This window comes from Austrofundulus limnaeus, unplaced genomic scaffold (assembly GCF_001266775.1).
Source record: "Austrofundulus limnaeus strain Quisiro unplaced genomic scaffold, Austrofundulus_limnaeus-1.0 Scaffold56, whole genome shotgun sequence".
NCBI lineage: Eukaryota > Metazoa > Chordata > Actinopteri > Cyprinodontiformes > Rivulidae > Austrofundulus > Austrofundulus limnaeus.
The window spans coordinates 483393-497072 of record NW_013952458.1 but is presented as its reverse complement, the minus strand read 5'-3'; the positions used below and the strand labels follow the sequence as shown (position 1 = coordinate 497072).

The 13680-nt window shown below is 38.4% G+C and overlaps 3 protein-coding genes across 4 annotated transcripts in view; all 3 read right to left on the bottom strand.

Annotated features, from left to right (window-relative positions):
* Positions 1 to 583: 583 nt before the first annotated feature.
* Positions 584 to 8706, bottom strand: kmt2ba (lysine (K)-specific methyltransferase 2Ba; the record flags this gene model as incomplete). The annotated part of the gene is given in 6 exon segments (XM_014009232.1): positions 584 to 875; positions 3211 to 3367; positions 3724 to 3816; positions 4122 to 4288; positions 4448 to 5714; positions 8312 to 8706. Coding segments are annotated over 6 exon segments (2282 nt in total), but the record flags the coding sequence as incomplete, so codon positions are not given.
* Positions 8707 to 9675: 969 nt separating this feature from the next.
* LOC106518117 (oocyte zinc finger protein XlCOF6) lies at positions 9676 to 11820 on the bottom strand. 2 transcript variants are annotated; one of them, XM_014009231.1, is made up of 5 exons: positions 11739 to 11820; positions 11245 to 11388; positions 10724 to 10839; positions 10417 to 10560; positions 9676 to 10332 (listed from the first exon to the last, which is right to left on the bottom strand). In XM_014009231.1, the coding sequence occupies exons 1-5, from the start codon at positions 11755 to 11757 to the stop codon at positions 9769 to 9771; spliced, it is 987 nt and encodes a 328-aa protein (XP_013864685.1). In that variant the 5' UTR covers positions 11758 to 11820; the 3' UTR covers positions 9676 to 9768. The 2 variants fall into 2 exon arrangements, with proteins under 2 accessions (XP_013864685.1, XP_013864684.1); XM_014009230.1 differs by lacking the exon at positions 11739 to 11820 and having other exon boundaries at positions 11245 to 11664.
* Positions 11821 to 12157: 337 nt separating this feature from the next.
* ndufv1 (NADH:ubiquinone oxidoreductase core subunit V1) overlaps positions 12158 to 13680 on the bottom strand; it is a 5652-nt gene continuing 4129 nt past the window's right edge. The window contains exons 8-11 of the mRNA XM_014009228.1: positions 13385 to 13551; positions 13214 to 13295; positions 12975 to 13120; positions 12158 to 12423 (exon numbers count right to left, since the gene is read on the bottom strand). Coding sequence (XP_013864682.1) covers positions 12346 to 12423; positions 12975 to 13120; positions 13214 to 13295; positions 13385 to 13551 — 473 coding nt within the window. The 3' untranslated portion in view covers positions 12158 to 12345. The remainder of the gene's footprint in view (positions 12424 to 12974; positions 13121 to 13213; positions 13296 to 13384; positions 13552 to 13680) is intronic.

Here is a 13680-nt window from a genome sequence, read left to right as displayed (position 1 = left end):
TCCTTATGTCTACCCCTAATAATAATAATAATAATAATAATAATAATAGAAATTATTGAAGATAAAATCCCTGTGAAGCCATCTACAAATGTAATGCACAATAAGTTTTTGGCCTTTCTTAAGAAAAAAAAAAAAAGGAACGAGAGCGCATTTTTGTAGTTTACTGACAAAATTTAAACAATCTTTCAGGTACAGGGTAATCACCACATAATGTAATTTATCTACACAAGACTCATTTTAAGCTAAAGAATTAAGAAAATGTTGGAAACGTTCCTCAGTGATTTTGGTTCATACTGATATGTAAAGGTTTTTTTTTTAAATATTGATGTTTTAATATGAAGACATCTTAATTTTAAACACAGCAATATAGTTCAGACATGAGTGTCTCCCTAAACGTCTTCTCACTTTGAATTAAACTCACTAGATTTTAAAAGTAGATTTTTGCCAGCGTCTCTACAGAATGGGTTTGAGAAAAACAGTAAATGACTTTCAGGCTCAGGGTCTCAAACAGTAACGATGTTATTATTAAAAGTGTATTGTGWGTGAGAAACACCACTGCCGTAAACAAAACCTGTGGACTTACATGCAGCACTGTTTCTTTGTGTTGGGGCCTCCGAATTTGGGTTTATCCAGGCAGTTCATACACTCTGCACAGTCTTCTTCTACCAGGCAGCCTGTACAGATTCCACAGCGCCGGGAACGCACCCCTCTGCCCAGAATCTTCCTTCTTTTGAACTTGCGYCCCCTCCCCCACCTCCTGCGCTGGACACGTTTCTGAGGGACAACCAACTGGGCCCCGCCCTGACCACAGACGTCATCGTCGTCGTCGTCGCCATCGTCATTGTCGTCGTCTTCGTCGTCGTCATCAGCAACATCTGCAGGCGAGACAGAGCGCGGATGGGTAAAAGGGGTGATACACCTTTAAATCCGTATTGTGCACATGTGATGAGGTGGCGACATCTTTGAATGTCAGAGCTTATTCCTCAGTCTGCTGGAGATGTTAAAAGTCTAAATGCTGTGACTGCAGGTCCATCATATGAATTTATAGGTCTCCCTCCAAATTAGTAAGTTTGGGTCATGCAGCTGCATTAATAAAGGCTGCCTGTAGGAAAAAAAACAACCTAAAATGAGCTTCCCACAAAGTCCATTACTGCTGGAAACTTTAACATTTTTCATATTTAATGACAACCTCATGTTCCCCTATGTGCCTCTGTTACTTCAGACATTAAAAATTGTGTTTTTTTAGTTTGTAATTGAATGAATAATGCATCTAGGATAATCTTGTGAAGGGATTACTTTTTGCTCTTGATGTGTTCAGTGAATCTATTTGTCAAGCAGTACTTCCTCACCTCTTACTGAGTGATGCTCACTCGACCAGTGTTGGGTATAGCTTTCCAACAGCGGTGGCTAATCTGTGTGTGACAAAAGATAATTTTTTGCTGGAAAATATTTTATTTACATTGAGCTATCAAAGCAAATTTCTTCCAATTTTTGCTTAGCATATTAACTTGGCCAAAAAGCTAACAAAACTGTGCTTTTACACTTTTTTCTCTCTATATTTTATGTGGTGCATCGACTACTTCAGAAATTTGTTAGTGCTTTATTTTAACACAGTCAAAGTGGCTTTCCCAAACAAAATAAAATACATCTGGGGGATGATAATGAAGCATTGGAGGTGAACTACATCAAAAGACAGGTCAAACTACTTGAGGGAGGTTACATGCAGTATGAAATTCATCTATGTTGTTATGAGCTCGACTTTCTGGGGTTCTTATAACTTATTCTATAAATGGAAAAGCTAATAACTTTTTGGAAGTAGGGTGAACAATATAGTGAGTATATCCAATATATTACGAGTTCTCTCTCATGCAGTATCAAATATTATTATGCGACAAAAACCATATAAATTTTAGCACCTAATTTACAAGGAGTTTAGCTTTTCCCAGGTGCTTCGAATGCATCACAACTCACTCCCCTCCCATCCAGTCCCCACTGGTGATGGTTTCTGTTATATTTTTAAAGTTTGCCTTTTTTAAAAAACCAGTGAAGGAACAGTTTGTTTTTGACAGAATATATGAACATTCCTGTAAAAATGGTCAGGTAAAGGAAAATGAATAAAAAAGGCAACCAAAGGTCAAAGAAACTTTAAAGGAACTTCAGAAAGACTTAAAAAATACAAACTAAGACCACTTTTGTCTTGGTCGACAGATTTTTAACACATTACCTAACCTCACTGTGGTGGATTCAAAAAGTTAAAACTTAGGGCTCAAAAACATTTTTTTCACCCAAAATAGTTTTGTTTACAAAATCTGAGTAATACGTTTTGACAAAATATACTTTAAAAAATCAGATAGGGTAAAATATATAATAAAAAGGCCTGGAAACTGAAATCAGCTCTAATCAAATGAAAAAATAAACAATTTATTCAAAAAAAAAAATCTGTGGTATTGATAAATTTATATTTCTTGCTATGTATGATCTGCGAACTAACACAGAAGCTAAATTTWAGCCTGTTTTAATTGAGCTGATTTAGTATTTGAGCTATTTTGTCAAATTTCTTAAACTTCATTACTGATGAATATGAATAAAAYATTATTCTGCAACATATATAAGGTTGAAACAGATAGACTGAAATACGATTCAGCTCATTAGTTGTTTATTTATTTTTTGGTAGAAAAATTTGATAAATTCTCATGGATACTAAACAATGAAAGATTGGACAACACAATTCACTAAAGCAGTTTATAACAAAGGTTTCACACAAAATCCCCAAATAAAATGAACAAAACAAAACCAGAGAAACATTTTCTCTTCTAAAATGAGCCCATCTTGTGATTTCTCTTTTCTGCTAATTTTAAGTCAGATTTTTTACATTTTAATCAGATATCACCCAGGAATAATTAATACAATAATAAATAAGCACATTGTTRACTTCAGTTAATGATTTAACAACAATCAATAATGACTGCARTATCCCCCTTAGAGTATATACTTGTACACTTTGCTGTAATTTTTAACTTGCAAAATAAGTTTAAAGAAAATACACAACTGAAAAAAATACATATGGAAGTATTTGGGACACTTTAAAATTRCATAACAGATAAGAGTTTTCAATTTTGAACAAATTACTTGTGTAAAAATTTATATTAAAAAAACTATATTCAACATTTATCCTGATCTAAAAAGAAAAGCACAGGGGTAGGAATGTACCTTCTGCTGCGGGGGAAAAGGTGATGCCCTCCCTCTCGTGAAGCGGCAGAGCGCTGAGTCTGGGAATATCATCCGGCACCATGGCCCGAGGCTGGCCCAAAGCCACCGCTGCTGCCCGACACACGTGTTTGATCCTCGGGCCTCCGAGTGGCTGCTCCTRCAAACAAATTAAAAATTAGGACAAGTCTGGAAATAACTGGGTCAAAATAAAGGACATAAATAAATTAACCTTTWAGTTAAAGTATTGTTATTGTGATAAAAGCTAATTTCAACTCACAGTAAAGCTGTAAAAAGTACAAAACATTTTGTAACGACAGCAAGAAAAATCTATTTCTTTCCATTACTCTCAATCTGCCTTTATTGGTTGATTATATAAGTTACTTATTTTAATAGTAATTTACAAGAAACAGACAAGCTGTCTTTATTAGAGCAAAAACACAACTAGTTTCAACAAAATAAATCAATTTAACATTTAAACTGATTACAAACTAGCTTAAATTTTTAAAGAATTACCTGTGGAGGAATTTCTTTGGGAGACAGCCCAACCCTTCTCCTCTTCCTCCTCCTCCTTCCAGTCACCGGTACCTGTGATTCTCCTAGGCCCAACTTTTAATCGAAACAGGGAGAGAAAAGCATGCGTTTTTGTATGAGATGCAAAAAATTTATACACGCCAATACAATCATGTAAAAATTAGAAGGCAAAACAAAAGGGCGCGTAAGCAGATTGTCTTTTATGTGATATCTAATCAAGTCATTTTGTTTGTTCAGCAGTCCAAAATAAGATATTCACACTTTAACAGAAAGAAAAAATATATAAAGCCTTTGAACATAAATAGAGTAAATTATGCTTATTCAATYATTCTTTACTATATTTTATAAACATTTTTTATGGCAAAGAAATGGTCTCTTACCTGTGACAGCTTGAGCTGCTTCTGCTGATCGATCTTTATAAGCTGCACTTTGGCTTTCTTCAGCAGGTGGAGCATCCTCCTATTAGCACCACTGAGACCAATCCGATGGCTRGGACCACCAGTTTCCAGCACCTCACTTCCTGCCTCTTTTATGCTTGTTGTTTCATCTGCATCAAATGATACAAAAAAGCCTCTTTTAATTMGCTTAAAGCCTCATTACTGACTGCCAATTTCTGACAAGTATTCCCGGAAGTGGTAAAAAGCTGGCAAACAACTTGTAAGCGCGTTGTTAATATTTTTTAAAAAGAAAAGTAAGTTRTACTTACTGTTGTTGCCCACATCTTCTGATGGGATTTGCTTAGGAGACTCCACATCTGCCTGCACCACCACAGCCACTTTCCTCACAACCCCAGGAGAGTCCAGCTCTTCCATCATGATTTTTGGTCTCCGTCTCTTCCTCACGTGAGGTATCAAATCATCGCTCTGATGTGTGTAATCCTCTTGATTAAAACCCTGGCTTCTCTTTTTCTCTGCTAGCTTTAAGGTCAGCTTCTTTAAGTTCTTGTAGATCTCTATGTGACTCGCRCCTGGACTGGGTTTCGATGAGATTCTTGACACACCAGACGACCCATCGAGCCCAGGCGTGGTGTCCCTGTCCACTGGCTGTGAGACGCTGTCATAATCTGACTCTTGAAGTGGTTTGCCTTCGTCTTTCTGCTGACTTTTCAGCCACGTCGACAGAGAGCCCTTTGGAAAGGGGATAATTTCTTCATTCAGGAATCTCTTTGGAGTTTTAATAGTGCGGGAAGACCGCCCGCTTGTTACCGTTGAAAAGGAATTGTTGGAGCTCTGGTCTACTTGCTCCAAACTGGACCTTGTATTTGATTGGGTGACATTCTGACCTTGCAGCTCATTACTTACTACAGGTAGTGGCTCAGGTACATAGGCGTAAAAAACCCGCCGAGCACGGACCTTTTTGATTTTGGGGCGGTTATTATCTGGAATGACTGCAGATGGCTTTCGCCTGTACCCAAACAAAAACTTTCCTCTGCGTTTTCTCCGCACCCCCTTTAACGAACCCTTTCCAGCTTTTTGCTCGAGTGTCACTGCTGGCTCTTCGCCACTCGGGGCACCAGCTTCTGCTCCAGCCTCAGGAGAAACACCCACACCTTGAACCTTTCTCCTCCTCCGACGTTTATGAAAAGATTTACAGGACAGGGCCACTGCACTTTCTGAAGATGCTGCTTCTTCTGCTTTGTAAGTTTTATCAGCTATGCTATGTTGTCCATCTGAGGTCTGCTTATCTTGTTTGGCTTTCAAACAGGGAGCCTCCTGCTTGTTGTGAATTTCTTTGTCTTTAACTGGGCTGAGGCTCTCTTTCACATCTCCTTCCTTTGCAATCCTTGGTACAATTTTCCCAATGAGAGCCTGTTTTTGATTCTTTGGGATAATTTTTCCAATAAGAGCTTTTGCTTCTGGTGACGGTTCTGAAGCTTTTGGAGACTTGGCTTCCCTGACGGATGACTGAGGAACAGCGGCTGAAGATTTTTGTGAACAAGCTCTTGAGGTTCCAAATCCAGGAAAATCTTCCTCCTAGAAACAAAAAAGAGCAGTCCTTACGTCAGTATAAGGAAATACTTAAAACAATAATGTTTAGTTTATTAGTCTCCAATGAGGAAATTCCTTCTCTGCATTTTTCTCATCACGTTGGAGCAAAAAGCTTTAGGAGCAACAGGAGGAGGATTAAGGGCCTAGCTCAAAGGGATCCCAATAGGGCAAATATGGAGTATGTGGGTGCTTCATATTTTTCACCCACATTTTATGTGCCAGTCTGGTGATACAAACCTGCAACCTCCAGATTAGCGGCGGGATGAAGACAAAACAAATTCCGAAACAAACCACGTTACACGAAAACTTGASAAGTGGCGTGACATTACTAAGAAGCGGTCTCTCGTTAACCTGACCGGACTTTTTGCTGTAACTTGTAAAAATATAAGGTTAATGTCAAGGCGGTGTAACCGAACAAGTCTGTTTTACACACAGACTTTATATGGCCATTGCATAGTGCAACATTCAATGAGTTGATTTGATGTTTTTAAAAAACAAATAAGTCTTTGTTATGCTTCTCCGTATCTTTTCTGTCATACTACATTTGCACAGCTGAGTCTTTTTTGTTATGCAGGAAAGAGAATGAATTACTTTTATTCAAAGAAAGTTATTATTTAATACACCAAGACTGCCCTAAGTGGACCCAATGTTTCGAATCTTTCTTATTTGACTTTAGGAAACAAAGCAGACTCGTAAGCGCTTCACTAGGTGTATGATACATTACTGACATGACCGTTTTAAAACCGTCTGCACAATGTATGAGACTGTAGTTGAAACTAAACATGAGTCACTGCTTTTCATGATTTGATTTTCATGTTTTTGCCCAGCAGAAACTTTGGTGCCGCATCAGCAGCACAGCTCTCTTCTCTTACACTAGCATTGCATCAGCGCAGTTCTGACACTGCAAAGAAAAAGGTGTTCATGTTCCATCCGTGACTAAGCTATAAAATAATGAGTTCACGCTTTTCCCCTCTTTACACATGCCCAAACATATAAATAATCCACATTTCAGATCGTTTTTTTCCGGCACTCAATGAGCAAAAGGAGGGAAAAAAATAACCACAACTTTACTCATAATAAACAAACTGAACGTAACAAATACATGTATTTTAAATAGAACTTAAAAAAACCATTAAATCTCTGGAATTCAATAATTCAGGCACCTCTGCATCTAATATTTAAATAATGCTTTCTATACTCAGCTCAAAAGCATACCTCAGTTACTTACATTCATCTCTCCACAGGTAGATCACCAGTGAAACCACTTGAACAGCATATATTCCACACCWCTGAAGAACACTGAAGTATTATACGTGTTGCACTCAAGTTGAGCAGCATCCACAAGATTTATAATGAACTACGTGACTGTTACAGTCCCCTCTACAGAGATTGCATCAGTTAAGACTTTGCAGGCAACAGATGGCATTAGATCCAATAAAGCAACATGTTTTTTATTATAAACAAAATTTGTGAATGGCTGCCAACTTCCACCTACTTATTGTTATCTATGGAAACTCAAGTGCTTTGTTTATACTGAGTGCATACCCACATTTTTGAATAGTATATCAACTCTAAAATGTAGTTTACACTTTCAAACTGCATAATTATACATAGCTTCGAATAACACTGTTATTTTCTAGTTCGCAATGAGTGCCTTTAAATTGCTGTCACGTAGCTGCAGGTAAATGGGATCCCTGTATACACTTTGCATTTTGTCTTAAAAATACCCTTCAAAATACTTGCTGCAGTTATGACTGAGGTAAAAGCTAGCAGGCCATGTTGACTGTAACATCACTAAAATAAATTAGAACAGGATGTAAAAACTGCAGCCCATAGCACACAAAACTTATTTTCATTTATTTTACATGCAGAAACTCTGATCATACATTTACTTACATTTTTAAAAGCTTTGATTATAACCTTCAATATTACCTTGCAGGATGTGCTTATTTGTCTTTCAAACAAGGCAGCTGTAATGCATGATGGTTGAATGTTATTACGTTKATTAGACGTTTAACTTCCCCGCTGTTGCTTCCTACGTTCAGCTGACGTTAAAACACACCGAGCAGTCAGCTGACAGAGCAGCTCCAACGTGGAGAGTGTGATCCAACACTCCGCAGCAGCAACGTTTTAAAACAAAAACTGAGCCAGAAGAAGTTGTTAGAACTGGATGGGAACTTTAGCTAACCTTAACACACCTGAGGGGGCGGTGAGGGGGGTTGAACAAAGCATGGTTTCCACAACAAAACACGAGTGTGCCATCATACCGCCAAAGTTTCCGCCTTTAAATATCTGCTTTTCAAGCTCACCTGGAGAGACATTATGAACAGCTGCATCGATTCTATGTGTTGCACAACAACGCTRTCATGAATATCTGCATAAATAATCAGGATAAAACTGCTTCAAATCCTCTCTGGAGGCTTTTCCTGCAGGCAAACAATGCCCGTGTTGGGTTTGTGTTTGCAGCAAATTAGCAACACATCAGCTAACATGTTATTCACAAGTGATTAAACGCTGTTTTTTTAATCAGTCTTTCAAACATATTGCCTCCATTCGTCACGGTTTCCAGCTAATTAACTCACCCCATCACTGCTGCTGGAATAGAACCCCGCATCCTTCTGGCGACTATACTTCTCCGCCACCCCGAGCAGGGGCAGCAGGGACGGATCTTCGCTTAACGCAAGGCCGATGTTGACGGGCCTTGGCCCTTCCGCAGGTAGCTCGAGTTCGGCCRAGCCCAACCTTCCGCGTCTGGTCCGTTTCTCCGACCGAAACCTGAAGCGAGCCGCGCACGGACGGCCTGGGAAGCGAGCCCGGGCCGGTAGACAGTAGGTACCCGGGCCCGCGGTSGTAGAAGGAGAAGATAATCCGCCTCCCGAGGCCGCCATTATTTACTACAACAGTGCGCGGGCAGAGGATCACTGCAGCGATGCGCGAGCCAAGATGGTCTATTCCGAGGCAAAGGCGCGAGATAGGAGCGAGCACCGGTGCATCATGGGAGAAATGAACTACAGCGCTTAATGTGGGCGATTTTGTTTGTTGTGCTGATTGTGTTTCGATTTCAGACGTAAATTTTAAAATAATCTTTATAAAAACRGAAACTGATAGTGTTCAGGCCACATTTAAACGTTTATCAGACCCCCAGTATACCCTTATGTAGAAATAATTTAGTAAAATCCGGCATGAATTTATATATATTATGCACATTTTGAACAAAATATACAAAATAARGTATCCAAACTAAACCTACAGAAGTGGTTATGTCTGAAATTTGTAATAAGGTATCAGCTAACTTAAGCTTTTATTTACCCAAATCTAAGGAGATTTTTAAATCGTACTGCTTTTGTTGAGCAAAAACTAAACATATCAAATTGTTTGCCATTATAATTCCAAAGTTACAAGTTGATTTTAAGTTTACCAGTTAGGATTAAATAAAACAAAATATTTGTTGTCTTACTTTGCTYATCTCCTAGAATGACTAAGAATTAGCCATTAACTTCATGCTTAATTTTACGGTCATAATCTTTCTTAAAATCAAGTTCTACAAAGTCTATTATGACAACAATATACAGTAAAACACATCTATYGTGTTACTGAAGGTTTCTGTCTTGTTTTCATGAACAAATATGTAATATGACATTTCCACTTTTCACAGAAAGTGAATTTTAAAAAAAAACACACCAATGAACCCATTGATACAACTGGTGCATATAAGTACACATAAGTACATAYAGATGTACTTCCAGGAGGCCTTGCAGGATTCTATACAATGAGTTGCTTAACATACTTAGAAACATTTTTCATATACTTTATTGAAGAAAAAAACACCATGGTAGAAGAAACAAAACATTCACACACTTAAGGATGAACTTAACTTACTAATTTACAATCCATCTAAAACTAAATGYGATGTAGTGACAGCACAAAAGCCTTTATGATATGGTCTAATAAAGATTATTTATTTATATTTCCAGTTAAGAGTAAAAGAACTCTTAATGAAAATCATACACACAAATGATGTAGGACAATGTCACATATATTATCTCACATCTGCAACCTTTTCACCSTTTTTATGGGAAGCCTGATGAGATTTTAGGCTACGTTCTCTTGCAAAGCTTTTCCCACATGTGGGGCAGGTGTATTCTGAGCTGGGAGCTTTGTGAAGGATGGGGCTGTGTTTGTCTTGCTTGTGTGCCCTCAGGGCTTCAACGGAGGGAAAGGTGCAATCACAATCTGGTTTAGGACAGGGAATGTTGAGCTCGGCAGAGGCGGATTGCTCAATGAGTTGTTTTGCTCCGGCCTCTTGCTCGATCTTCCCCGATGCACGTTTGCGTTTAGAGACACGTTTTTTGCGCCGAGGCTTAAGACCACAGTTCTGGTCACTAGCGAACATCTCCTGGTGCTGCAGAAGCTCTTCTTCGGTCTGAAAACCACAACTACATTTGCAGCATCGGAAGGTGTTGATGTCTTTAGCGCCGCCTGCGTTGCCGCGGTGCACTGTTTTGCGATGGAGCTGAAGCCGAAGGCCAGTGAGGAACAAAACACCGCAGTCCTTGCAGGCATGTTTTCGCTCTTTGCACTTAAATCGTCTGTGTGTGCTTAGCTGCAAGATAATAAACAATTATTATAGTAAATAAAATAGATAATTTATTTTACAAAAAAACAACCTCTAGCCAAGTGTCTTCACCTGAGATAACATGCTGAACCTTTTCTGGCACTCTTTGCAGAAGAAGGGTGTTTTATCTGTGTTATGTGTCACTTGGTGCTGATTGAGCTCTTCAGATGAGTTGAAAGACTTGTCACACTTGTAGCAAGTAAACAGTGTATTAGTCTGAAAAATAAAATAAATATTCAAAATGTAATTTCACTGATGTAAGTGAAGGATGCAACCTCACAGGCTTAAAAATAGTACGATACTGGAAATAACATTTAATAACAAAATACTGGACAATTATTGCCACTTCACACATATTGGACAGTTTGTTTCCTTGTACCTGCTGCAGGAGTTGTGYGTAGTGGTCGCGGTGATGCTTCTTCAAGTGTCTCTCTTTGGCTTTAGGGTCACTGAAGGTGATGAAGCACGGAAAACACTGCAGACTCTCATCACCATCTGAATCGCAACAAGATTACAAGTTTATTAATCAAAGGTGTGTTTTAGAGCAGTGATTCCCAAAGTTCGGGTCGGGACCCACAGTGGGGTCCTAAAACATCAAGGTGGGGTCCTGAAAATATTTTATGAATTAATTACACTAAAAAATGACAACTAAGCACATTTTATTGCCTTTGTTGTTATAAAATAGTAAGATTAGTGTATTTAAAATAGGCAAAAGTAGCATAATAAATAATGTAACTATGCGCTTGTTTGTTTGACGTGAAAACAATGTTTATCAACTGACATCAGCTACAGGTCCTGGTCTCTGCTGTTCGTATTTTGTGGGTCAAAAGCTGAAAAGTTTGGGAACCACTGTTTTAGAGGAATGACAATGTGCAAATAAAACAAGGCTTTCAGTCTTACGTGGCTGAATTGGGAAGTCCACATGCCCAGGGTTCACCTCATTAGACAAGGGGGTCTTCATTTCCTCTCCAACAATAACTTGCTGGATCTTTTCCAGTTCCATACTCATGTTTCCACACACAGCCGATCCGAACGCAGCTGCAACTTTAAATACAAGAAGAAGAATCATGTCTTCTTAGCAGATTCTGTTATTTGTCAACGCATATGCATCCATCAACCTCYACGTTCAAAGCAAAGGTATCCAAGGTTTTACTGAGTCTTTGCGTTAATATAAAATTATTATATGAAACAAACCCGCTAATAATAGCCATGAACCATCCCATGGTTATGGATGGTGTTGGTTAGCATCGGAGCTAACCAGCAATTATTGCATCATTTTATAAGTTATTTAAATAAACCTATATTCATGCAATAAATGCATGTTTCGGAACCACATTTTTGTACGTACTTAAGGTTAATTCTGAGTCTTAGTAAAGATTGGATGAGTTTCGTACCGTTCACTAAAGCGTCCATCGAAGCCTTTAGCCTATCATGTCACGTGACGTGAGGAGGAAGCCATCGCGAGTTTTCAAGACGAGATCTCAGTTTAGATGGGATTTCCTTCSAGTTTTTCATTGAATTACACATAAATCTTTGAATTTTGACAATTTCACTGTGCAGCAACTCTCTTAGCCGGAGTACCCAAAACCTATGTGTGCACGAGCATAATATGCAAACTCAATAAAATAAACTATTAAGTTTAAACTTAAGACACATTATGATCATTTGTTTTATTACAAGTTTTTTTTATCTTTATTTACATAATCAGGGAAATCCCACAGATAGATCACAGACTAACATGCATGTTTTTGAACTGTGGCAGAAAACCCTCTTTTTTATGTACAATAGTTAAAAGAAAATGAATTGAAACACATTTGTTGTCATAAAACTTTAATGATACTTTTATCCAACAAGGTAGAGACAGCACTCAAAGCTTGACGAGAAGGTGACCAGGTGTCATATTATTCTTTGCTTAAATAATTTCTGAAGGACAGAAGCTCAAAGCTAAAGGCTTATATAAGGATGATGAAGACTTCAAGAAGAAGTTGAAATAGGCTTCATTTAAGCCCTGGCTTGCTGCTGCTGCTGGTATTCAGYAATTCGATTTTCCATCAAAGGTCTGAAGTGTCTGATCAATCCCTTAAAACACATAAAAAAGAATCATTTAAGTATGCAATCCAGTTTATTTCATTTCATGTTTCATGTAATTAATTTATTTAAAAAGATAATGCACTTTAATAAATATCTGTGGCGAATCAGCACAACACTTTATTTGTTGACCTATATAATATAGAAGCTCAAAATACACAGAACTAGAAATTATGTGGATTTTGTTAGTTGGGATTTAGTGACATTTAGTGGTAAAGTTGCAAATTACAAGAAGTATCAGACTTTGAGACAAGACTTGGGTATGAGCAACTCTAAGACTATCCGAAAGTTTTCTTGTTGGAAAGGAAATTAAAGAAGGAAGTGTCCCACACTCCATTTCTTCATTTCATTTAATAATTTTAAATTAAAAAAAATAAAGTTCTTCACAAAAACAAAATATAATGCTTAGAGCTATTTTTCTCTGAGCTAAACAATTGCTACAAAAATAAAATGAGGAAACTCTAGAGTTCAAATTCCAATTAAATCAATAAGATGTTTGCAGTATTTACCAGTAATTACTCAAATGAAGCACGTGGTATTACCTGTACGGGCCATGCAGCACCATCACCCAGAGCACAGATGGTGTGTCCCTCAACCTGCTTACTGATCTCCCAAATCATGTCGATCTCTGATGGCTGAGCATCACCATGAACGAAACGCCACATCATCTTATTCATCCAGTCTACTCCTGCAGAAAACAAACACATTTTTTGTATTTAGTCAAATGCAGAACAAATACATTAAGTAAAACGAATGACAGTGATGCTATGGCAGTATTTACCCTCTCTGCATGGCGTGCACTGGCCACAACTCTCGTGCTTGTAGAACTCCAACAGGCGGGCGATGGCTTTGATAACATCGGTCTGCAAAAAGAGACCCATTCATCGATGTGACAGATGTTTGCCAGCGTCTTTACGTGAGCTGAAATACGCTGCAGAGGTGACACACTCACAGATTTGTCCATGACAATAAGAGCAGCTGTGCCGAGCGCAGTTTGAGCTTGGATGAGGCCATCAAAGTCCATCAGCACCTCTTCACACACGCTCTTAGGGATGAGGGGAGTTGAGGATCCTCCGGGGATTACCGCCAACAGGTTATCCCAGCCTCCACGCACGCCACCTGTCAGACAGATGTTGGTTTCAATTAAGTAAAGAACAAAATAAAAACCTGCATTTGTGCTTATGTTAAGCCATCTTAATCTTTGAGTGCATGGCGCTTAATGTAGGAATACGGCAGATGGATTTAGGT